The sequence below is a fragment of the Aspergillus ochraceoroseus genome, assembly GCF_002846915.1.
Source record: "Aspergillus ochraceoroseus IBT 24754 chromosome Unknown P175scaffold_2, whole genome shotgun sequence".
In the NCBI taxonomy this organism is placed as follows: domain Eukaryota; kingdom Fungi; phylum Ascomycota; class Eurotiomycetes; order Eurotiales; family Aspergillaceae; genus Aspergillus; species Aspergillus ochraceoroseus.
The window spans coordinates 3,176,321-3,199,136 of NW_024468477.1; the positions used below are offsets into that span (position 1 = coordinate 3,176,321).

General features: G+C 51.0%; 11 protein-coding genes across 11 annotated transcripts; 6 read left to right on the forward strand and 5 right to left on the reverse strand.

Moving 5' to 3' along the window:
* Positions 1 to 780: 780 nt before the first annotated feature.
* P175DRAFT_0530351 (uncharacterized protein) lies at positions 781 to 2,361 on the forward strand (the record flags this gene model as incomplete). The annotated part of the gene is made up of 1 exon (XM_040899782.1): positions 781 to 2,361. One exon carries the CDS (start codon positions 781 to 783, stop codon positions 2,359 to 2,361), a length of 1,581 nt encoding a protein of 526 aa, XP_040754636.1.
* Positions 2,362 to 2,840: 479 nt separating this feature from the next.
* P175DRAFT_0430632 (transcription factor domain-containing protein) lies at positions 2,841 to 5,205 on the reverse strand (the record flags this gene model as incomplete). Its single annotated transcript, XM_040893436.1, has 3 exons — positions 2,841 to 4,947; positions 5,010 to 5,064; positions 5,118 to 5,205. 3 exons carry the CDS (start codon positions 5,203 to 5,205, stop codon positions 2,841 to 2,843), a joined length of 2,250 nt encoding a protein of 749 aa, XP_040754637.1.
* A 303-nt stretch (positions 5,206 to 5,508) lies between these two features.
* On the forward strand, positions 5,509 to 8,052 carry P175DRAFT_0499789 (uncharacterized protein). Its single transcript, XM_040896815.1, has 7 exons — positions 5,509 to 6,474; positions 6,540 to 6,617; positions 6,673 to 7,092; positions 7,154 to 7,303; positions 7,359 to 7,667; positions 7,729 to 7,956; positions 8,008 to 8,052. The coding sequence occupies exons 1-6, from the start codon at positions 5,961 to 5,963 to the stop codon at positions 7,953 to 7,955; spliced, it is 1,698 nt and encodes a 565-aa protein (XP_040754638.1). The 5' UTR covers positions 5,509 to 5,960; the 3' UTR covers position 7,956; positions 8,008 to 8,052.
* A 439-nt stretch (positions 8,053 to 8,491) lies between these two features.
* Positions 8,492 to 9,261, reverse strand: P175DRAFT_0491625 (uncharacterized protein; the record flags this gene model as incomplete). Its single annotated transcript, XM_040895850.1, has 2 exons — positions 8,492 to 8,791; positions 8,842 to 9,261. The coding sequence occupies 2 exons, from the start codon at positions 9,259 to 9,261 to the stop codon at positions 8,492 to 8,494; spliced, it is 720 nt and encodes a 239-aa protein (XP_040754639.1).
* A 183-nt stretch (positions 9,262 to 9,444) lies between these two features.
* P175DRAFT_0454779 (TauD/TfdA family dioxygenase) lies at positions 9,445 to 10,826 on the reverse strand. The gene is made up of 3 exons (XM_040894584.1): positions 10,675 to 10,826; positions 10,039 to 10,618; positions 9,445 to 9,982 (listed from the first exon to the last, which is right to left on the reverse strand). The coding sequence occupies exons 1-3, from the start codon at positions 10,769 to 10,771 to the stop codon at positions 9,547 to 9,549; spliced, it is 1,113 nt and encodes a 370-aa protein (XP_040754640.1). The 5' UTR covers positions 10,772 to 10,826; the 3' UTR covers positions 9,445 to 9,546.
* Positions 10,827 to 11,212: 386 nt separating this feature from the next.
* On the forward strand, positions 11,213 to 11,941 carry P175DRAFT_0431016 (uncharacterized protein; the record flags this gene model as incomplete). The annotated part of the gene is made up of 1 exon (XM_040893455.1): positions 11,213 to 11,941. The coding sequence occupies one exon, from the start codon at positions 11,213 to 11,215 to the stop codon at positions 11,939 to 11,941; it is 729 nt and encodes a 242-aa protein (XP_040754641.1).
* Positions 11,942 to 12,591: 650 nt separating this feature from the next.
* Positions 12,592 to 13,751, forward strand: P175DRAFT_0499793 (glycerophosphodiester phosphodiesterase family protein). The gene has a single exon (XM_040896816.1). It carries the CDS (start codon positions 12,611 to 12,613, stop codon positions 13,721 to 13,723), a length of 1,113 nt encoding a protein of 370 aa, XP_040754642.1. The 5' UTR covers positions 12,592 to 12,610; the 3' UTR covers positions 13,724 to 13,751.
* A 215-nt stretch (positions 13,752 to 13,966) lies between these two features.
* P175DRAFT_0543480 (uncharacterized protein) lies at positions 13,967 to 14,456 on the forward strand (the record flags this gene model as incomplete). Its single annotated transcript, XM_040900374.1, has 2 exons — positions 13,967 to 14,191; positions 14,282 to 14,456. 2 exons carry the CDS (start codon positions 13,967 to 13,969, stop codon positions 14,375 to 14,377), a joined length of 321 nt encoding a protein of 106 aa, XP_040754643.1. The 3' UTR covers positions 14,378 to 14,456.
* Positions 14,457 to 14,601: 145 nt separating this feature from the next.
* Positions 14,602 to 16,276, reverse strand: P175DRAFT_0515172 (CRAL-TRIO domain-containing protein). Its single transcript, XM_040898843.1, has 4 exons — positions 15,462 to 16,276; positions 15,367 to 15,408; positions 15,209 to 15,308; positions 14,602 to 15,142 (listed from the first exon to the last, which is right to left on the reverse strand). Exons 1-4 carry the CDS (start codon positions 16,194 to 16,196, stop codon positions 14,607 to 14,609), a joined length of 1,413 nt encoding a protein of 470 aa, XP_040754644.1. The 5' UTR covers positions 16,197 to 16,276; the 3' UTR covers positions 14,602 to 14,606.
* Positions 16,277 to 18,009: 1,733 nt separating this feature from the next.
* P175DRAFT_0433350 (putative GABA permease) lies at positions 18,010 to 20,045 on the reverse strand (the record flags this gene model as incomplete). Its single annotated transcript, XM_040893595.1, has 7 exons — positions 18,010 to 18,501; positions 18,560 to 18,889; positions 18,951 to 19,348; positions 19,414 to 19,496; positions 19,570 to 19,659; positions 19,788 to 19,858; positions 19,935 to 20,045. 7 exons carry the CDS (start codon positions 20,043 to 20,045, stop codon positions 18,010 to 18,012), a joined length of 1,575 nt encoding a protein of 524 aa, XP_040754645.1.
* A 924-nt stretch (positions 20,046 to 20,969) lies between these two features.
* P175DRAFT_0433653 (uncharacterized protein) lies at positions 20,970 to 22,305 on the forward strand (the record flags this gene model as incomplete). Its single annotated transcript, XM_040893613.1, has 5 exons — positions 20,970 to 21,128; positions 21,198 to 21,302; positions 21,380 to 21,604; positions 21,669 to 21,811; positions 21,873 to 22,305. The coding sequence occupies 5 exons, from the start codon at positions 20,970 to 20,972 to the stop codon at positions 22,303 to 22,305; spliced, it is 1,065 nt and encodes a 354-aa protein (XP_040754646.1).
* Between the last annotated feature and the right edge of the window lie 511 nt (positions 22,306 to 22,816).

Consider the following 22,816-nt stretch of genomic DNA (forward strand, 5'->3'; position numbering starts at 1 on the left):
TTGGGGTCCCCTCTAAGAGTTCCTCCAAACAGTCCAGAACCTGTATACCGGAGTAATTCGGGCTCGGGAGTGTCAACACAATGCCATCCGTCTTGGCCGTCCTACAAGCGCTTCGATTGGCGGGAACGCGTGCAATCATATCGAGAATATATGGGCTCTGTCCAAGTATCTGATTCTGCGGTAGAGATCAAATCCGGAGTGCTGGTAGACGGACTATTGGTTGATAAGAAAGCCTAGTAGAAATGTTTAGAAGGCAATAAATAATTATCTAGTATGGAGTAGTAGGAGCTGTAGGACCGTACTGATATCTTTCGAAACCTTTATGAAGAATATGAAGACTTCCAGCGTGGTTACTCTAACATGAATCAGCTGTATGAAGTATGTGAAGAGTTCTCCATATTGTTATCAGAATGTGATCCCATCCCTTTGAATCTACTACACTGAAAGGCAGTGCATTTGTGAATTCCTTTATATTTCATCGTTCGACTGACAGATATCAGTTTCCTTTGTTGAGTATGTACAATGAGATGGCACAAAGAATAAAGAGTAAAGGAACAACCCTGATACCATCTTATACAAAGAATTCTCTGGGGCCATCTTGAAACTCACAATGCAATGAACAACACCTTTAGGGACTCTCCGGCAGGTCTATACTCTTTGTTAGATATCTTATATATACCCTCAAGTATTCCAGCATGTTGCCATATCCAATCCATCCCATCCTTCCAATTCATCCAATTCCCTTACAGACCCCCCCCCCCCCCCCTCCATTCTTTCAACATGCCTGACTTCATGAGATTACTTCCCCGGGAGACCTGTGCGCAGATTATCCAGGACGTTGTGGGAGGCAGACCAGAGAGAGATGCCGACTACTTTGGTTCAGTCCCCGCCGCAGCATGCCTGGTCAATCGCCACTGGAACATGATCTTCACCCCTCTACTGTACTCTCGGTATGAGTTTAAGGGTAATTGGAAACTTGTCAAGTCTCCCTGGTGCTTCTTGCGTACACTTGTGTTGCGCCCCGATCTCGCTGCATATATTACACATCTAACGCTGACCACGAATGGAATCGTCGACGCAGAATACGGCGAGGACCCCGAGCAATACTATGAAGAGCTATTCAAGGATAACCATGACTGGTACTTGCAGGCAATGTATCAAGCCGGATTCGTTAGCACCCACTTCCCGACCCGGGCCCTGACTCGTGCCGCGACAGAGCTCCTGCGCTGTGAGCTCAACTCCAACTACCAGAAACCTTTGACGGCGTTGATCCTAGCCCACTGTCCTAACCTCAAGAGACTCAGGTACCACGCCTGCGATTTAGATCCATTTCTCGACACCATCCTCGCCTACGCGACTGGAGATCCCAGAATCCAGCATGGGCACCGGCCCTTCGCGCTGGCCTTCCAGAAGTTGGAATCCCTGTATCTCGGCTCCCGATGCCAGCTCTCGTCCAGCGGCCGTATCGTCCCCGGGCGATCTATACAGATCGGTGAGTGCCGGCCCTACCAGCGCCTCCCCCAATTGAAAGAACTCGTACTTCTCGAGACCAAGTTCGCCGAGAACTTCAGCAGCATGCGACACTCCCCAAACAACATCCAGCAGCTGACCCTAGGGTTCACCAAGCACCCGGCCCAGCTCGACCTGATGCTCAGCCTCAGCCCGAAGCTCACGCAGCTCTCGCTGTTCCTTCTCGGAAAACACCCCAGGGAGGGCGTCTCCTTCCACCGCGAGCTCTGGGGCATGCTGGACAAACTAAAGGACAACCTCGAGTACCTCGACATCTACCAGGGCAAATTCCACTACACCTCCGACACCACCGACTTCTTCCCGGACGACGACGACCTCTCGTTCTGCCCCAAGCTCCCGCAGTTCAAGAAACTGCGCCAGCTCAACATCACCCCGCTCCTGCTCAACGGCCACAGATGCAAGCACGCCCCGGGCAAGAGACTCAGCAGCCACCTGCCCCCGAACCTCGAGTCCCTGGGACTCTACGGCCAAGACGCCGCCTGGATCGCCCACTTCCTCCCCGCGCTGGACCGAGAGCTCGAGGGCGTCGCCGTCGCCGGCGCCGCGCGCTCCCTCAAATCCATCGTCGTCGACGACGAGCGCGGCCCCAATGGACTGGGGATGTGCTTGCCCTACTTCCGCATGCGCGATGCGGCCGCCTCGCACGCCATCCGTTTCCATAGCTTCGCCCGGGGCGTTCTGCTCTACGGCGGCGCCGACACTCCCTTTGGCATGTCGACGTATTCCAGGTTGCCCGTGGGTGCCTTTGCACTGGATTATGCCCTGTGCCACGTCTGGGACGTTATCCCGCACGGTATGGAGGTTCATAATTTCAAGGGCCGCTTGTGCTGAATTCGGATTGATTGATTGCGTTGCTTTTGCTTTGCTTGAGTGGGAGATTCAACTCTCTGGTCTGGTATGGGTTGAGCAAGTAAGTTTCTTCTTTCCCTCCCTCCCCCCTTTTCAAATGAATGCATTGGTTTCCTGCTGTTTTTGTCGATTCCAGGTTGGTTCTTCAACAGGGCCGTGATATAGTCAGCTATATACTCCGTAGATCTAGTTGTTGAAGAATATATATTGATTCCAGTTTACATGCGGTAGTGAAGTCGTAACTAGATTAAAATATCTCATATTTAATACTCCAACTCGTTAACAGCCATAGAACGATCCATTCGTTGTCCGGAAATCTCTCCCAGTTGGATCTCGTTGCGAACAGCCGACTTCGTGCAATTGGGATTGTCCAGAGAAATTAATTTACTCAAATGAAGCCCCGAGAAAGCGTCCCCTCAAAATGTACTGCAGATGATTGATCGTACACACACCAACGGTCCTCAAGGTCTGTCTGCCCCATCAAGAATATCCGCATAGCGATTCAAGGATCGCCCGATCAAGTTCACCAGCTCGTAAATATAGTCCGCAGTAAATAACCGAGCCCAAAGTCGCGTTATGCTCGCGCTCAAACGAGTGTGGTTGGCCAGCAGCCATGCTCGCGACACCCCCTGCTGCGCTTCCATCACCATCTCGATGACAAATTCCAGGAGCTTGGTTTCTTGTTCGGTCAACTTGGGCTGGGGATTCGCAACCGTTGCCACTTCCAGCCATTTGGCAAGCAGCACGGCACATTCGAGTGAGCACAGGGCATATTGATTCGACCACGAAACCACCAAGGTTCTTGCAACATAGTTGATTCCCAGTTTGATGGGGGTGCTGAGTGCATGGGCACAGTGCAGTGCGGCTCGTGTCAGACGGTCACTTCGCTGCACAGAGAGATTTTCGCGAAGAGAACGAGCGATTTGATCTGGGTCCCAGGTCTGGAGACGGCGCGCTGAGCTGAAATCAGCATTCAGGCGGATGTAAGCCAGCCTGAGTAGAGCCGTGGACGTGAACGATAACGGCCCATTAGGGTTAAACGGGTCAATTGAAGATTCTTGATTACGCTCCCAGCATTGGCACCAATTTTCCAGTGCCTGCTCCAGGGATGTAATCTGGGCTGGCGATAACGAATTACTGCCGGAGACGGGAAGTCGACATGCCTTTTGTATAAGCCAAATATTTTGGATGATCGCGTGAATCAGGACGTAGCCCCCCAGAGATGTAAAGCCTTCTAATTGTTCTGTGGCGCCAGGGGTGCGGGTGAACAGGGAGGCCAAGGCATCCTGTAGTTTGGGGTTTGCTCGACTCTGCTGCCTCTGTTCCAGCCATTGACTAGCATTAGGAGCCATCCATTCTTTTTCGGTACATGGCAAATCAAGGGCTAGTTCTTCTGGTAAAATCATAGAAGGGATATCGAAGACAATCGTATGGATACCATAGAAACAGAAAACAATCAACTTCGTTCGCTTTGCGCTTTCGTTCCGGATCCAGCTTTCCCAAGATCCATCTTGTGCGGGTAATTCATTCAGCCCGCCCTTTCGCAGGAGTGTTTCCATAAAGCTCCGCAAATACAACGCTTCGTAATGGGGTGGATTGTGCTCGAACCACGACGACACAGAGATCAAAATTACCAATGATTGAACCGTTTCCAGAATGTCTTGACTCTGTGACGGCTGATCCCGGGACGAGGTTTTGGGATACAGGTCGCTGTTTTCACCCCACTGCAGGTCTCTTCGAGTATGCTCTAAAGTCACGGCCTTTGCAAGGCGGAATAGGTTCATGCTAGTGTCACGCTCACGGCAATATTGGGCCCCCAAAGCTGCCATCGCGAGGAATAGGTGTAGAGGAAGGGATTCGATGTTCAACGTGGGGATATGTAGGAACGGATAATGATCGTGATATCCGGTTATATACCCTGTCAGACATCGTGATAACGCATGACGCGAAGGGATTGACTGTTCTGGGACAACGTTGGCATAGTCCAACAATTCGCGGACAATTCGATCTCGACATTGCGTTGTAACTGAAATCGGGACCTTTGGGGGGCGCGTTTTGTACGGAGGATGAGATTCTTCGGGCTGCAATGATGGTAACTGCGTACCATGACGGGGAAGTACAGAGCTAGCTGGAGTACCAATGTCTTCTGTAGCTCTCTCGTTAACCAGAGTAGAATGATACTCCGATCCGGACTCCAAGTGCAACGGCGGGAATAGAGGGAGCGGTTGGTAAATTGGGGAATATGTGTGACTTGGCATAGGAATGCTATCCAGAAATGACGTGAAATCATCCCCGTCATACGAAGCTGACGCCCCAAAGCCTGCGAAAGGCTCGCTGAAGCTGGTTGGCCCTGTTGGTGGGTCGGCCTGAAACGGTCCGTGAGGGGCGGGCATGAGATTTTGATTCCCCGCAGTTACAGAGGGGAATGGGCTGTCCGCCACGGCCGACGCCAACACGGTGAGGCCATGGAAACCCGGACGGCTCGAGGTTGGAGGAGTCGTCAAGGGAGTTTGAGTCGAAAGGCCTGGTGAACTGTGACCCAGACGCTCATGGCGAACCAAAAGATCTCTAGGTAATTGGTCAGCAGCAGGCGACTACGGGCAAGGGGGGTTGTTTGGTTGGATTCCGACTTGCGCGTAAAGGATTTAGGGCATTTATCACAGAGATAGGGCTTCTCCTTGGTATCTAGACCAGACTAGTGAGCGGCTGACAGAAGGATAGAAGGAGAAATGGCATACGGGACCGCTCATGGCGCTGGAGATGCTCTAAGCGAGCAAACGTGCGGGAACATCGAGGACATTCGTAGGAGCGTGTGGCTTTGACCATTCCGATGGAATCATTACAGGGTTCTTCTAGTTCCGTGCCATGATGTTGATTAACTTGAGGATTGGGATCCTCTGAGAGAATGATGGATGAAAGGTGTCGATGACAAAAAAGCCGAGATGACGCTGCCGGAGGAGGAGTATTTCCGAGGTCCAATTCGACAATACCAGATGCACCCGTGGACTACGGAGTATATACATAGCTGACTTCCAAGCGAGGGAATTAAGACCGAACAACAGTCAAGTCCAGACTCGGAGGATGCTCGTGTCTCCCCGGCCATTACCTTTAACTTTATTTTCATACGACGATTGAGCCTCTCTCGTTCTTTCTCTGCAGAAACGAATTTGATAACTATGTGGCCGGTGAGTCATCATACTCCAATTTGGAGAAGCCCGCGGAAGTGGGGAATTTCCCCGAATCTTTCCTTAGGGAACGGAGTATTCACGTCAATTCAGGGCTCAGTTTCTCGCTAGATGACTAGAATAGGAGATGATTGATTCAAGTCACTTCAATTTGTAAGACAATTTTCATGCTATGCAGGAATATATACGACTTTGTCCTCGAGACCGGTCTTCTCCAAATCCCAGCACAGGGATCGGGCATTCGGACTGCCCAGATTCTTGGTCAGTATCAGCTATATTATTATAAATTCGTACGGGGTCGGTCCCTTTTCGCATTGTGTTTTCATTCATTGTGCAAGCCAACCTGTGTTGTCTCCAGCTAGGAGCTCGAGCAGACACCTCCCTACCACAGGAGAAATGCAGACCGACGCAGTATCCAGCTCGAACGAGTCGACGGCCTCGACTATAAGAGAGAGCATGTCCCCGCCTCGTTCACAGAATGCCGGCCCTGAATACATCTGCGAGAAAAACGCACCGGTCTCAACCGACGAGATCGAATTTCTCTACCTGGAGCTCGATACACCTCTTCCAACACCGTGGATCACTGCACCCCCGGGACCAGGCCAATCTGCGCCTCCTGACGCCCCGAGGCTCGAGAAGTTTGCGTCTCCGTTTGCGTGGCCGAAATGGCGCAAGTCCATGATGACGTGGATCTCCTGTGCAGTGACGGCGCTGGCAGGCTATTCCGCGGGCGAAATTACCTCTTCCACCTCGATATTGACCAAGGAGTGGGATATCAGTCCGGTTGTATACAACCTGGGCGTCACAATTTTCTGCATCGGATTCGCGCTGGCCCCTATGGTTTTGGCTCCGTTTTCCGAAATCAACGGTCGTCGGCCCATTTTTGTCATTAGTGGGATTGTTTTCACGGGTACGTACTCCGACTCCTATGCACATCACATCACGCAGGAAACGCAGACCTGACTCTCCGGGTAGCTTGTATTATCGCATGCGGCGGAACGAGATCATTTGCTGGTCTCCTTGTGGCACGATTCTTCCAGGGCGTGGGTGGATGTACGTTTGAAAATCATCCCTGTCCCCTCGGGGAGGAGCACACTGACAAGAGCAGCGACCTTTTCTACCATGGTGGGTGGTGTCATCAGCGATATCTATCATGCGCACGATAGAAATACGCCCATGGCCCTCTTCTCAGGCGCAGCGCTCTTTGGAACCGGGCTTGCTCCGCTCCTCTCTGGTGCAATTGTCCACCACACCACCTGGCGATGGATCTACTACTCTCACGCGATAGTTTCGGGGTTCTTCGTGATCCTGATCTTCTTTTTCTTCAAGGAAACCCGTGGCAGCGTCCTTCTCAGCCGCAAGGCTCATGCGGTGAACCAGTACTATGAGCAACTCGAAGCTGCAGGCCATTTCGGCGTCCTTATGGGCGATTCACCATATCCTAAACGTATTAGGTGGAAAGTCAAGGCGGATGAACAAAGAGAGTCCCTGGCGCAAATGATCAGTATCTCGCTATACCGGCCCTTCCGTACGTTTATGCTCGCTCGAATCCATTGGTTTACAGAATGCCGGTTGCTAACATCCCCAAGACATGCTTGTCACGGAGCCCGTGGTTTTCTTCTTCGCCCTTTGGATTTCCTTCAGTTGGGCGGTCCTCTACCTCCAGTTTGGCTCCGTCCCGCTAGTCTTCAGCGCCAATCACCAGTTCAACGTCGAGCAAAACGGTGCTGTGTTCAGCGGTATGTCCATTCCCGAAATCCTGGACGCTAACAGATCCCCACTGACATAAACCAGCAATGTGTGTCGGGGCCCTCCTCATCACCACGATTAGCATCTACCAAGAGAAAATCGCAAACCGCTTCGGGTTACTGCCCAAAAGCCCCGAGGCCCGACTGTACTTCGTTTGCATCGAATCCATCCTCATGCCCGTCGGTCTCTTTTGGTTCGGATGGACGAGCTTCTCCTCTGTCCACTGGATTTCCCCCGCCATGGCTATCGGCTGTGCCACGATGGGAATCTTCTCGGTCTATTTGGCGGCCTTTAACTATCTGGCTGATACATACCACCGTTACGCAAGTTCCGCTATTGCAGCCCAGTCATGCTGTAAGCTTCTCTCTTCCTCCCCCGATTGCCCACGACGGCCATCCCTCTAACTTGGCAGTAGGCCGAAACCTGCTGGGTGGTGTCTTTCCCCTCGTGACAAACGCCATGTTCAATAACCTTGGGTTCCCGGAAGCGTCTAGCTTGCTTGGGGCGGTTGTAAGCCAGACAGACCCCTTCCTCTTACACCGAGCCTGTCTGCTAACTATCTCAGGGTGCGATTCTCTGTCTGGTTCCATGGGTGCTGGCCATTTATGGACCGCGGATTCGTTCGAACAGCAAGATGGCTAGTGTGAGTTTGACTCGTTGGCCCGAACCCGAATTCTGCGACTAACTTTGGTAGGAGCTCAATCGATGAATTATGAGGAAAGAAATTATTATGCATGGCTTATGGTTGGGGAATACCGCGTTTATAGAGGTGCATTCCATGGAGTAATTAATTCTATTCCGTATAGTTGACATTCATAGTGATGCCTACATAGAATTATCTAGATCATTTTACAAGTCTTATATCTGTGTCTCTCCTAATTCCTTCATCATTTCTCTGTAGGTTATTGACTCATTTACTAGGGGTAGTCGGGAACGAGTAGTATAGTACATATAGTAAACTGAACGTGGCTCATCGAGGTAATCCACTAACGTCTGGCAATGACAGGTGTGGTATTGTGCAAGTGGCTGAACTACGTCTGCTTAGATGCCAGTGTAATCCGTCATAGAATAGTTAACCTTCGTCCAAAAATCATACTCATCTAGGGAAAGATCGATAGATGCCAGGATTTTCCACGATGAACTAGACCTCGCCCAATCCAAGCCAACTCGAAGCAACACTATACCCCGAGGCCCCCCCAGTCAATAATGTCGGCTATTTGGCCATCCTCCACGATGATGTTCGTAGGATGCAAGTCACCATGAGTGAAGACCTTTCTCTCGTCGTTACCATTATCTCCAGATGCCAGGATTTCTTCTGCTAGGCAATAATCAGTCTCACCAACAAGTTGGCCATGAGGTCTCGGATTCCGGAGAGCAGCAACAACGCCCTGATTGTATTCCTTTCGCGTGTGAGAGGACCCGTACTGGGCACTCTGCTTTCCCCATGGATGCTTGAAGACGATGTCATCACAGGGGCCCTGCATCGACAGAGCCAAAGAAATCCCCCTGGATCTCCCGCCATTCGGACATATAGGCACGAAAGTTGCTTCATGATCGCCTGCTGTGAATCGTCGGGGAGGTCATTCCAGCATTTTGCAAGAAGAATTCCTGAGATTTTCTGCATCACGATGAATCCCACATCTTCGATCATATACGCATTGATCACCTCCGGTACAGGCACATGGCCTCGGCTTCTCCCATTGAAAACCACGGGGCCCATTTTCAAGACGATCGATTCGCTGATCTCGAGGATTTTACAGCCGCTGATGCGATGAGGACAAAGATCTCGCGCTTTTTGAATCTCTTCACGTGTCACAATCGGTCGAGCCTGTTCTTTCATCGAGGGTGCGTCGCTGATCTTGACAGGTGAGGATAACAGATAGGCTGCATATTGTCGAACATTCCGTTTGAAAGACAGAAATTCGGCAGGATGAACTTGTTCCGTCATGATTTTTGATTTTGAGATTCAAGATCAAACAGGGAGAGGGAAGAAACAGCTTGCAGTGAGATGACCCCTAGCTGGATGTCGGGGTGGAGTAGCTTTGATTTGCATGCAGGCATTTACTGATGGCCATGTTTCTTCATGATATGGTCTATATAGACTTGCGTGAACCCAGGGACTCCCATTCAAGCCACATTACATGCAGTTTATTCAATCTAACCTAACTAAAGTACACGCCAATAAAGAAAGAAAGAAAGAAAGAAAGAAAGAAAGAAAGAAAGAAAGAAAAGTTCACTGCTGATACTCCAACGGAGGCTCCGCCGCCGCCAAATTACACTGTCTGAAAAGCCGCACCTCGCCTGCGCCAAAGGCCCCAACAACCGAATGAATCACGCCCCGGTTGTGGAAGAAAACAAAATCCCCTTCTTCCCAATCATGCGCGTAGACGTATTTCGGGCTGATCGCGGGGCGCTGCAGCTTGTACACGATCTCCCGCACCCGCGCCAGGTCGTCGATGACCGTGCCGTCCTTGAGATGGATCCTACGCACCGCGGCCGGATGGATCTGGAGAGCAGGCTTGCCGGTGCCGGGGTTTTGCCAGACCATGGGAAGTACTTGGATCTTGGATTCGTCGATGGGCGGGAGCTCGGAGAGGGGCAGCTCGAGGTTCTCGGTGTACATGCCTAGTCCGGTGGGCAGGGCGCGGGCAGAGCTCATCCAGATGTATCTGGGCCATCCTCGTTAGTTTACTTTCTTAGCCTGGATGCGGAATCAGAGACTTACGGGTGAGGTGCGTATTCGACCTTGCTGCCGAGGGCCAACTCCCGGTCTTCGTCGGAGAGAAGCTCGAACATCCTTTCGCCGCTTACAAAGGCAGTGGTCCCCAGAGGGACGTCTAGCTTGTCGTCTGATCCGTCGTCGTAGCGGAGCGTCTGGCGACGGCCTTTGGGGACTTGCACGGCGAGCAACGTGGTCACGCGCGGCGGATACAAGTCGTAGAGGGCAGCGTCAATGTGCCAGCGGTAAAACCGGGTGAAGTCATAGTCATCGTCGTCCGGAATGGGATCGCGGTGGAAAGTGCGGTGGTGCGGGTGCTTCAGCTGGACATTGCTGAGGCCCTCGTAGGACTGTACAAACCCGTGTCCAATTACCTGGACTTGCGGTTGGTGAGGAACGGTCTTCAGATCCGGATGAAGCACACTGCGTTTGGCATCCAGAGTCTTCCCATGGCCATACTGCGAGGCAGCCGGATCGAAACGACGCGTGAGGGCGTACTGCGCCTTGGGGGTAAGATTGTGCTGGTTCTTGACAACTACAACGAGGTGCTTGTGGAGGGCGTCGCTGATGATATCAAACGCATCATCTAGGAGCCATGTAGTTAGCAACTCGCCGCTTGTCTCTATTATCCGCAGGGCATACCGGTCAGGTTCTCCAAATCGACATTGGTGACCACAGCACCGAAATCGATATCAGAGCCGGCTGGAGGGCTGAGCGGTTCAACGGTGATTCCGACCATTTCTTTTTATTGTTTCTTCACTATTCACAGTTTCGAGGTCTCAACCCCAGCAATGGCGACAACAGCTTTATATATCTATCCCGCCCAGGCTGCGGAAAGTCCCGTAGACGGTGTGCCCCGATGAAGTCATTCTATCCCACGCTTATCAGCTATCCGGCGGCGGGCGAGTTGCCCTAACTCTCCCGACGCTTGAAATGCATTTCCCAAGGGAATAGTTGGCCAGGTTCTACAATGATGTGGGCAAAGAATTCTGACCGGCGTATTTTGGGCGACGATTCAACTGTCCTGGATATAGACCGAATGTAATCCTCGGGATACATCGATGTCGTACACTTGCTCCATCTAGAGAACTAAAATCGCCGTAGCACAGACAAATAAACATACATTACCTGTCCACCCACTCACCAGACCACCCCCATCTAACGAGTTTCACCACAAACCATGGCCCTAGATATATCCCAAGATGCTCGCCGCGTCCTCGACACCCTGCAAGCCGGCGGTATAGCCATAATCCCATCGAGTGTCGGCTACGGCATCATAGGAAGTACGCCAGCAGCGCTGCAACGCATCTTTACCGCAAAACGCCGCACGCCGGACAAAAAACACGCCATGATAGGCAACTACGAGCTCCATAAATCCATCCACATCTTACCTCCCGGGCGACAAGCCCTCGTGCAGGTTCTCGCCGTCACGCAGGACTTGCCGCTCGGCGTGGTCGCCCCTTACGACTTCACCCATGCGCTCCTCCGAACCCTAGACCCGCAAACGATATCCCAAAGCACCGATACGGAGGCCAACACCCTCGCCATGTTGGTCAATGGCGGGCCCTTCCAGGAGGAACTCACCCGGCTTGCCAGCGCCGCGGGGACCCCTGTGTTCGGGTCTTCTGCTAATCTCTCCGGACGCGGCACCAAGACGCGCGTCGAGGAGATAGAACGCGATGTGCTCCGGGTGGCGGATGTTGTGCTGGACTATGGACTACGCGTGCATCATGCGCCAAGGGCATCCTCGACTATGATTGACTTTGGGTTCGTGGATCGAGTTAAAGTGGTGCGGTTTGGCGCTTGTTATGAGGTTATCCGGGATGTCTTGGGCAAGTTTGGAGGCGAGGCTTGTGCGAGATTACCTGTTGATCCGGGAAAGCAGGTTTTGTTTTCGGGGAGGGTGTGAATGGATTGGATTGGATTGTGCTTTGTATCTTTTCGAAGACTTTGGCTTGCTGTGAATACATACAGATGTGTATACCTTCCAACCCTAACCATTCCCATATCCCCCTCTCTCCCCTTTCGCAATAGAAAGCCAAGAAGAAGCCCAAGACCTGCCAAGAGAGGAAACCGATGGTCTGATTCTATTTCTCTTGGCCCGGATGAGGCTTTCTGGCCCGTATCTTGTCAGGCAAGGATCAACGTGGCATAAGATGGTGGCTGGATTGGCCGCATTCAGGAGACACTAACCTCCAGCAATCATCCGTTCGAATCAATCCCATCTGCGTCTGGATCCCAATCACGGCCGGTGACAACTGCATGTGTGTGTCGGCCGCCAATGCTGACCAATTCGCGACTCCGGAAAGCCTGGGATAGATGCACATATTTGCTTCTTCGCGCCCAACAACAAACATAAATACCTCCGTCCAACGCCTCGAATCCCCGCTTTGGTCCAGGGAAAAACAAGAAAACATTGCAACTCATCGAAGCAGTCAAGATGCATCTCCCTTCGATCCTCCTCACGGCCAGCGTTGCTGCTGCCTTCCCCTCCTTCAATTCGCACTATGGCCGCAGTCATAAGCCGGTTGTAACCAACATCCAGGTCGGTCCGCGGCCATTCTGGCTGGTTGACCAGATGGCGGCCGGCCCGCTGAAATCCAAGCTGGAGTCCTGCAGCGAGAAGCCCATCCGCCACGCGCCAGCCTTCTCCATCTCCCACCGTGGAGGTCCGTTGCAATTCCCGGAGCACAGCCGCGAAGGCATGCTTGCTGGCGCGCGCATGGGAGCCGGGATCTTAGAATGCGATGTCGCGTTCACCAAGGACCGCCAGCTTGTCTGCCGTCACTCGCAGTGTGATCTCCACACCACCACCAACATTCTGCTGATTCCGGAGCTGGCCGCGAAATGCACCGTCCCGTTCCAGCCCGCGACGGCTTCATCTTCCGCGACGGCGAAATGCTGCACCTCCGACATCACTCGGGATGAATTCCTCTCGCTGTGCGCGAAAATGGACTCGTCCAACCCCAATGCCACCACCCCGGCCGAATACCAGTACGGCGGGCCCTACTGGCGCACGTCCCTGTATGACAACTGCGCCACGACCGTGGACCACAAATCCTACATCAAGCTGGTCGACAGTCTGGGCTTGCAGTTCACGCCGGAGCTCAAGACCCCGCAGGTCGAAATGCCCTTCCAGGGGAACTACACCCAGGAGATGTACGCGCAGCAGCTGATCGACGAGTACAAGCAACAGGGCATCAAGCCCGCGCGTGTCTGGGCGCAGTCCTTCCTGGAAGCCGACATCCTCTACTGGGTCCAACACGAGCCGGCGTTTGGCCGGCAAGCCGTTTACCTCGACCCTCGCGTGGACACTGCAGCTGGCTACCAGGAAGCCGTTGCGAACATGCACCAGCTGGCTCAGCAGGGCGTCCGCATCATGGCCCCGCCCATCTTCGCCTTGCTGAACACTTCCTCCGACGGCCGGGACATTGTGCCCTCGTCCTATGCGATCGCCGCCAAGCAGGCCGGTCTGGATATCATCACCTGGTCCCTGGAGCGATCGGGTCCGCTGAAGCAGGCAGCAGCCGCCGGCGAATACTACGTGCACTCCATTGCCAGCGCGATCAAGGGCGATGGAGATATGTATCGGATTGTGGATGTGTTGGCGCGCAAGGTCGGCGTGATTGGGATTTTCTCGGACTGGCCTGCAACGGTGACATACTATGCGAATTGCATGGGGTTCAACTGATCTTGTATTCCGAGATAACTATTCCTAGTCGTATAGATATATAGATAGATATATATATATATCTATATCTAATAATAAAGCAATTCAAAATGTTTGTTTTGTATACAAATAGAGTTGGGCTCTTGCCACATGGATGACATCAACGACCTGCTCTCCTATACATATAAAAGAAACCTGCAATCCCATAACAACCTCATTCTCTTCTCTACCCGTCAAAAGACCAACTCATCCACGGCAAGAAACATGTCGTTCCTCATCAGATCCACCTTCAAGCGCACCCCGCGGGTGTCGTCGCGCATCCTCCCTCGCGCTCTGTATCATCCCGAAATCCACACCACCAAGCGCGATGAGTTCTTCATCACAGCCTCCTACCCAGATGACTTTGAGTCGCCCACTCTGATCACGAAACGGAGCACTTCAGGCACTCCGGAGTGGGACGAGATCAACGCGACCCTGAGTGAAGCAGATGTAGGTGTCTTGTCTATAGAGTTCCCCCCCCCCCCCCCCCGGGCCTGCTGGTCTCGTACGGGTTACTGATTCCCTATCACGCGGGCGCAGATCAAAGCCGATCGAGGCGAAGCATATAAAAAGGGGAGACCCGATGATGTTTTCCAGCCAGAGGCAGATTTGGAGCCCAAAATCGACGAGCTATAATGAAGCGTGAATGCTCTGTGCTGTATAGGATATGGGTTTATGCGCGAGTGCTTGGGATGATGTGCATGCTATATCGTACCGTACCCAAAATTGATCACGTTCATGTATTAGTTATTATGTGTGCAAGACAAATCACAATTGGGAATTTCATTGGGAATCATAATAAGAATCCTAAAATATGACTTGCCGGTTATATCTAGTGAACTATTCAACGGGTCGAAGCCCTCGCTTAAATGGGAATGGCATTCCTCTTGGTCTGCTCGACATGTGCAATCCCAGGCACCTTGACCTCCGACCCCGAAGATACGTCTGGCGATGTTGTACCAGGGTAGAATTCCACCTTGCCGCCGTCTTGGACGATATTCTTGCGGTCGAGATCATGTCGTCCGCGCGTATACGGGTCCACCTTCCAGTAGTTCAGACGCAGCTGCTCGATGATCTCGTCCCGCTTGGCCTTGACAGCCTTGACTTCGGCGTCGTTCCTCTCGTTCGCCGCCTTGATCCATTGCGAGGTGCTTCGCAGTAACTCTTCGCCGATCTTGAGGCGCTCCGCCTGCAGAGCATCCCTTGTAACCGTGTCGTCCATCAGGGCGTTCTCGCCGTCAACAGGCTCTGTATACTGGTAGGTCCAGTCCTCGCCGCCCCCTAGCTCCTTGGGCAGCTTGTCATGGTCGATGAACTGGCAAAGGTCTTTGGCCTTGTAAGTGAAATGCACCTTGGACACAATCACAGGGTCCATCCACCCCTTGATCACTTTCCAAATCCCTGCTGCGTCGTTAGACAATGGTACATGCATTGGTGCTGGTTACACACAAAAGGGGCTGAGCGTACCCGAGAACACCCAAGGGGCATTGTGGATGAGCATAGTGCCGAGAGACTCGGGGTAATTGTCCTGGAAGCATTCGATGATGAATTTAACCGGTGCGTATTCCTAGTCTTGTTAATTGGATGGACTTTTGAGCCTTTTGCATCGATCGGACAATCCCTACCATGTTGGACAGGGTGAACCCAGTCATATCAAACACAATGGTCTACGTTCCTAGTCAGTGACGATTTAGGATAACATCAGGAATACCCCACATACCACTGTGTCCACAGGAGGCACAAGCAAAAGCCGAGTAGACTCGATGACATGCAGGATGAATCGGTTGATCACCTCCGAGCTCTGCGCTGAGGGTTTGTGCAGCTTCACACGCACCACACCAACCGGTCGACCTTGCTTATCACAGCCGTGTTGGTAGCACTTGCCCATGCGCAGCTGGGCCAGGAAGGCCTCCGCTTCTTTGGCCTCGTGGGGGTTAGACTTATCGCGAGACTCCTGGAGAGCCTTCAGCTCGCTATTCAACAATACCTTCTCCTCCACCTTGACGGTCTTTAGTCGCCACAGCATCGAGCGCAATATCATGTTGAACGACTTGACAAGATCGAACTTGCGGGCACGGAGAAAACGCAGGAGCAGCGCATCTGGGTTGTCGTTCTTCGCGTTGTTCAGGAGGCACAGTCGCAGATCGTCCACGGTGGTGTTGTGCAGGATCTCCTTGATGGACCTGATTTCGGATGCGCTCATGCCGATATTCTTGAGAGCCTGGGACACTTGGGGGGTGAAGGTGCTCACGCTGCTGGCAGAGACTGTAGTCTCGGTGCGCTTGAGCGACAGCCTGTCGGCCGCCTCCCCGATCTTGGTCTCGGTGGATTGCTCCGTCTCGAAAGAGACAGCATTCAGCAGCAAGAGAATACCCCATAATTGCCGCAGTTTGGCTTCCTGATCCTCCGAGAGGTTTCCCAGCCAGCCAGGGGGGATGTTTCCTGCAGTAGCCATAATGGATAAATACTCCAGGTATGTGGAGATCAAGGGAGAGTAGGAATAGAAGAGAACGCAAATAGAACCCAAAATGAAGAAGAAAGCAAAGGTAATATAAGTAGGGTAAGCGAACGCAAAAGTGATGCAGGAAGCCGCAGTTGGGCGAAAGGGTCCGATTTAATTGTCTCTATGTACCTCTCGCATCGAAACATATGAAATCCCATTCCTTCCCCCTTCCCCCTTCCCCCGCAAACAGGATCAACGAACCTCGGATCTCAAGTTCCCAACGGCACAAGCCAGACCAAAGTTCAAATCTGAAGCTAGATTCTGAAGCCCCTTCCCAGGGGGGTCTGAATCGAAAGAGACCAGGTTCAGCGCTAACACGGATGCGGCGTTCTCGTGGCGACGAGTTGTGAACCGCGGAATTGTCCTTCCCATACATATTCTACGTGATCGTCCTGTCTCAAGAGTGGAACGGCATGAAATAAAGAAGGTCTAGGGATGGAGGGATATCTGGGGATAGTCTCAGTTGTGGGATTCGAGGTCAGTCTGGGGGTTTGCAAGTATGATGGAGGCGCATCCTTATGGCTTCAAGTCCAGCTGGCCTCCAGATTACTGACTCTTTGATTGACAGAGAAGAAGATGATGATGTTTCGTACCTCATATCCGGCGCAAACTCTGCAAGAAGCTCTCGCGAGTATTTCCCGATTCATCACATCCATCGATGATCGTCGCCGCCAATAATAACCCGGCTAATAATTCTTATCTCCAGCCCGACAGGTCAAAGTCAAACAGATGGCTTTGAACGATGGATCCGACCCACTGACGTTGTTTCATATGGAATGTCTCTATTTTCTACGAAGAAAGACCCATGGGTCGTGGAAGAGACACCGATTCCCTGATTATCTTGATTCTACTCTACTACCCTCAACCTCGGTGCTATGCGCAACATGTGCGGATGGAAAATCGCAAACCAGTTGACTCCTAGCTAATTTTGTGTTCCTTGGATATGTCTGTCACAGATCAAGACAGTCGAAATACTGAGAAGTCGAGCTGGGACTGACTTCTTTCTCTCTTCTGCTCTAACCATCGGCCGTCGGAAGCCCCAGCGCAGACCAAACCCTGTTCGATTCAAGCCTTGGGACAGTCATTATCAAGACCTGGTCTGGTGCCATTTGCCCAGTCTAATTCTCAATGATTCAGCCATTGTGACCCAGTGGAGCTGACGGGTTTTCATCCTGGCTGGTGAGTTTTCCCGTACCCCGGCTCTATGTAGTTTTCGGGTGGTCAAGAGTTTCCTCTTGGGGAACAAACATTTACCAGTTATAGGGTTTGAAATAACCTATCTACTTCCCTGATCGGATTGGGAATGGGGGGGGGATCTTCGCTTCATGCTCATCGGTACCACTCCGCGGTGAGTCGACTGTCGTCGTCACTTGCTCTGTAGGTAAATCGGCATATTCCCCTGCATTTTAAAATCCCTCTGAGATAGTTTCAGGGCCCAGTCAACGAATTATTAATAGCTGGTCTTGCATCGAGACACTACTTCCTATTGGGGGAAAAATGTCACAGACACACTACCGCGGACCTTTCATTTTTATCTATTCCATAGAAGGACATTGAATGGAGCATGCTGCATTTTCCTGTTAAATCAGTATTGCCTGGTTGCTGACAATATGAATATACACACAATCAATAGTTAACTAGTCGAGTCGATCATCGCAACATTTCATGCATCTCAGCCCAGAATAAGCCTACAAAGGGGTACCACTCGGTCGGCTCCTAATCATCGATTTTTTCCCTTTTTTTTTTGCGCCTTGAGCGCACAAGCTCATGGCAAGGGAATTGCAATCTCCCTAACTGGTCCAGTATAGACCTTCCTCGCGCGCACCGCATAGTACAACACCGCGAGGAATATTGTACCCCAGGTCCCCACCACGCTATAGTTCATGTTCTCCGCTGTTACCGGCAATTGAGTAGGCCAGAAACTAAAGAAAATAATAATGAGAATATAAATTAGGGCACAGGCGTTGACCATGGCTCCCCATATTCCTGGCACGTGGAACGGGCCCCATACCAACTCGGCGCCAGGTACATTAGCCACCATCGAATCCCCTTGGGGGATCCGCGATATTTGGCCAGTTGTACGGCGGTAAAAAAGCAACGCGACCACAATGAGGTAAGATGTATAGAGGCCGGAAACGGTCATCGACACCACATCATTGAGCGCGACGCTTGAGCCGATGTTAATCAAGCCTAACAGACAACAGATGGCCATGGTGAGGTAGATTGAATTCGTGGGAAGTGCTCTTGATGTGGAAACCTACAGATTTGTTAACTTTTGTCCTCATGATGCGGAATAAAAAGCTGTCTCATCTCACATGGCTCCATATGCGCCAACCAGGCACTCCTCGATCGCGCGCAAACGCCCAGAGTTGCCGGGATGTCGCAGCGAGCATGCCAATCACAGAAGTGACACCGATTATCAGAACCACTGAGGACATCCCTAGTGCCCCGGAGACAGAACCGGTAATCTGATGAAAAATTTCCATGTAAGGGTAGCCTGTTGGTGTAGCCAACGCGGTTTCAATGTCTCCCATACAGAAGAGAACAGCTATCAACATGCTGAAGCCCAGGGTGCCGTTAATGAGAATGCTCAAAAGAATAGCACGTGGCACAGCTACAGATGCATTTTGGACTTCTTCAGCCATCTGTCGGTGCTGTTAGTGTCTGATCTCAGGGGGATCAAAGGAGTACTATCCATGGACATACGTGGACCGCTGCATCCCCGCCGGCAAAGGCAAAGACAGATCCCATCATACCTACAAACCATGATACCCCTTGGGTTGGAAGATTGCCCCCATTCAGAAATTCCTGGAATACCTCAGAACTTGACCTGTGTCTTCCCATGTAAGTCAGTGGAATCAGAATTCCAAAGAAACCCAAAATGTGGACAACGAGAACCACGGTCTCGAGACGAGACAGGAACCCTCCCCCCCCGAGATTAATACCAAGGGCAAGAACCACCGCTGCCCAAAGGATAAGTGTACCTTGCCATGCATGGGGGGTGTAATTTGAGTATGCAAGGATCGCAGCGCCCTGGATCTCTGTTCCGGCAAGGTATGCGGCGGAGGCAAACCCGGCCTGCCATCCGATCACAGTTACCCACCCTGTGTTGGGAATCAGCAGTTGTTGGTTTAAGAGATCTATTTACTTTTTTTTTGATATTCCATACCTGTGATATAACTCAGGAACTTCATCATATGTGGGGGAGCCAGCATAGCACACCAGTGATATTGCCCACCCGACGTAGGTGCCCTACCAACGGTTAGGAAGAAGTCATTCCCCAGTGATACCAGGCAAGAGCCCAAATAGATCCTTGTGTTCTCACATTGAGGCCAGCTCTGCAATCACAACAAAGGTGCAGAAAGTGCCTATCCAGGCCAGAATATAAGAGTAAATAGCACCTGCCGAACCACCACTATGTCCTTTAGTGCCGGTCATAAAAGCTCATTAATGTGGTTGACCCTACTTCGACAAAGGCATTAAAAAGAGTCTGTTTCTCATCAGCTGTGTTATTCTTCCAATGTACCAACGTCTATTCCTTACGCAAATAAGCCCTCCCATGTAGCCAAAATAGTGCAGCTAAATCCGAGGATAGATAGGATTCCAAAACTCCGCTATTGAGTCAAGGAAACCATTAGGGTTTTCTCACGGCAGGATAACAAGTTTGCAATAGAAACTTTTGGCGCATACCTGAAGAACTGATTTCTTCCCCAGTCTTGCCAGACCAAGCCTATCACGATCATTCTTGCTACCAGTCCCCCGACTCTCTGGGTCGGTAGACTGCAACTCAATTTGCTCCATGGCTGAGTCTTGTACCAGTAGTGGTGGATTTACAGATCAACCAAACCAGTCAATAAGGATGAGGGGTGAGAGTATTAGAAATAATCTCCGGACTTGGGCGCAACAAATGGCCGTCCTACTCATATGAATAGAATCAGAATTGAACTTTTGATTCATGAGTGATGTACAATCACTTGAGCTTGCAGGTCAGTAAACTAGCGCTCGATAGCGCGAAGTATAAGACAATAATGAATCAATGTAGGGTTGTTGGGTCTTTAAGAAACCCAGTCCTTTCCTAGAAGCAGAGGCCTTCGTTCTCGCAAATAGGGATTCACGGGATGCAGGATAGTCTGCTTTAGTGTAAACTCAGCCACGGCTTGGTGCATTCGTAGATAAAGGGAGAAATATCGCTCGTGTGTGTGCAAGTATGCATGTATGCCGATCACACAAAGCGCGGTGACAAGGAAGCAACAGTTGAGCAAGGATATTGCTTCCCATGCCTGCACTGATTAGGAGTATCCCCAGCTGTTTCCTAGTGGTCTAACTTCCCTCCTGTTGGTATTTCTTTGTATAGGCCCATGCAAACTACCTGGCAAGTAATGAACCAGGGACCATAATTTGCAGGCATTCTATCCTCTGCCTCCACAAAAGGAGAATGCACACGGACATGTAATATATTCGGTCATAGTAAGATTCGATTTCCGGAATAGGAGCAAGAACCAGTCAGCAATGAATAGCAATCCATAAGTGATTTGAATAGCCAGGCATCGAAGTGCTCTGCTGGTCCATGCTCACGAACCCATATAGTCAAGGTTGTCATACTTTATGGAGAGCCATGTCGGCCTCTGGTCCCAAAGGCTCCATGACGAGTCGAGCACTTCTTCGCGAGCCATCCCATTTTATCAGCTATCAAGTAAATCTCTTTTCGAAGCCACGCCTGACTTCATGAGTCAACTCACCAAGGAGAGCAAAGACCCGGCCATTAATGTTACCACCTGGTTTCTTCTGGTGACAGCAGTCCTAAGTGTGATATTTAGACTGGGAACCAAATATCATATTTTTCGGAAGCTCACCAGTGATGACTACCTTATTATTGCCTCTCTAGTAGGTGGACCTGCAAGAATGGCCTAGTCTGGGGGCTAATAGGGCTGGCTTTGCGACCTATACAAACAGGTTTTCTGCATCGGGCAATCAATCACAATTTCAATTGCTGTCACAAACGGATATGGAGAGCACTTGTCCACAATCAGTGCCATACATCTCCAAGGTATTATGAAGGTATGTAATTGATGCGGACCTTCTCAGGTGCATCTTCCCGTGATATGTGCGCAAGGCTAAGGGTAACCCGTTTGCAGGCTCAATATTCCGCATCTTTCCTATACACCATGAGCTTGTACTTTTCGAAAATATCCATCTCTGCCTTTATTAGAAACCTTACACCCGTAGATAAGGATCATTTGCTTGCGACCATACTACAGATCCTGATCACGGTCTGGATGGTTGTGGCGGTATTGGGGACCGCTTTTCAATGCAAAGTCCCCAATCCATGGGATTATATCGAGGGGAAATGTATTCAGCTGGTAATTTTGCAGGATCCTTCTGGACACTCGAAAGGAAGCTGACAAGCAGTTATCATCTGTATAGGTTGGCTGGCATTATTTTCTGTCAGCCACCAATATCGCAACAGACCTTTTGCTCATCACCCAGGCCCTATTTCTGATATTTCGGATTCAGGCCTCACTGCAGAAAAAGGCCGTTTTCGCCAGTATTTTCATGACCCGCATATTGTCAGTAACTCATCCCTATCTCCCGCATAATAGATAACCATAAACTGATCCACGGGTGCAGTGTCATTGCTGCCATTATTGCAGATATCATCCTAACCCATGATACAGCGCAGTCTCACGACCAAACCTTTAACGATTTTAAAGTGACCATCACCATGCAGACAATCCAGTGCACAAGTATCGTCACAGCATGCTGGGGCCAGCTTAAACCATTTCTTAACCAATTCAAGTCCAACGGGTTGCGTATCCAAGGCGTTGAATATGAATCATCCTTCAAAACCCAGTATTCTCGGTACATATACGATACGAGTACCATGGGAAGCAAGCGCGGACATCATCCTCTCGTACCAATTCCTCTTGATCAGGGAAACACGACAACGGTATCTGCCTTGCCCTCCTGGGATGCGGGCAGTCAATCGAGTCAGGCCCATATTGTCATCCGTGAGACGCGTTCCTGGGTTGTGACTGGCGCTCGATCCAGCGGGAGCTCATGAGTATTTCCGGTCTTCCATTGATTTTTTCCTATGCTCAGTCATTGATCATTTTGGTTAGAACCTTTGAGACATCATATTTTTCAAGGGAAGGAAGGGAGTGGGAAGATACCAACAATGCTCTGGAATCGACAAGCCGATAAAAACGTCCCACGTCACAGTGAAGCAAAAGAGGGGGAGGGGGATAAAGCTATATATACTACTTATGTACCTGAGTTGATTGTCAGGAACATCCCGTTGTTGTTCTGGTGGTCCCTGTTCAATCAGTGTGAAGAGCAGCCACAGATGTCATTGTATATGTAGTGTCCATATTCAGCTTGTAGAATTCACTCGTTTACAAGCTTCCGTTGAATTACTTACTGCGCAGCCCACCCAGACAACCCTGAACTCTGGTCAGATTGACTTCATTTAAATCCCCCTTCTTCCCTGGATTAGTTATGGAAATCGTTTTTCTCTCCTTCTGGGGGATGACTGTCCTTTGTCGTCATGCCACATTTCCTCTTGTCAACCTCTA

Bases quoted from the DNA above. Each gene is read 5' to 3' on its own strand.
- P175DRAFT_0499793 (XM_040896816.1), top strand. From the start codon at position 12,611: ATGGCGGCCGGCCCGCTGAAATCCAAGCTGGAGTCCTGCAGCGAGAAG.
- P175DRAFT_0515172 (XM_040898843.1), bottom strand. From the start codon at position 16,196: ATGGCTACTGCAGGAAACATCCCCCCTGGCTGGCTGGGAAACCTCTCG. The intron at 15,409-15,461 runs GTATGTGGGGTA...CTAGGAACGTAG, and splicing joins TGCCTCCTGTGGACACAGTG to ACCATTGTGTTTGATATGAC. The intron at 15,309-15,366 runs GTAGGGATTGTC...TAACAAGACTAG, and splicing joins GGTTCACCCTGTCCAACATG to GAATACGCACCGGTTAAATT.
- P175DRAFT_0454779 (XM_040894584.1), bottom strand. From the start codon at position 10,771: ATGGTCGGAATCACCGTTGAACCGCTCAGCCCTCCAGCCGGCTCTGAT. The intron at 10,619-10,674 runs GTATGCCCTGCG...CATGGCTCCTAG, and splicing joins CGATTTGGAGAACCTGACCG to ATGATGCGTTTGATATCATC. The intron at 9,983-10,038 runs GTAAGTCTCTGA...AGGATGGCCCAG, and splicing joins GTCGAATACGCACCTCACCC to ATACATCTGGATGAGCTCTG.
- P175DRAFT_0499789 (XM_040896815.1), top strand. From the start codon at position 5,961: ATGCAGACCGACGCAGTATCCAGCTCGAACGAGTCGACGGCCTCGACT. The intron at 6,475-6,539 runs GTACGTACTCCG...CTCTCCGGGTAG, and splicing joins TAGTGGGATTGTTTTCACGG to CTTGTATTATCGCATGCGGC. The intron at 7,093-7,153 runs GTACGTTTATGC...AACATCCCCAAG, and splicing joins CTCGCTATACCGGCCCTTCC to ACATGCTTGTCACGGAGCCC.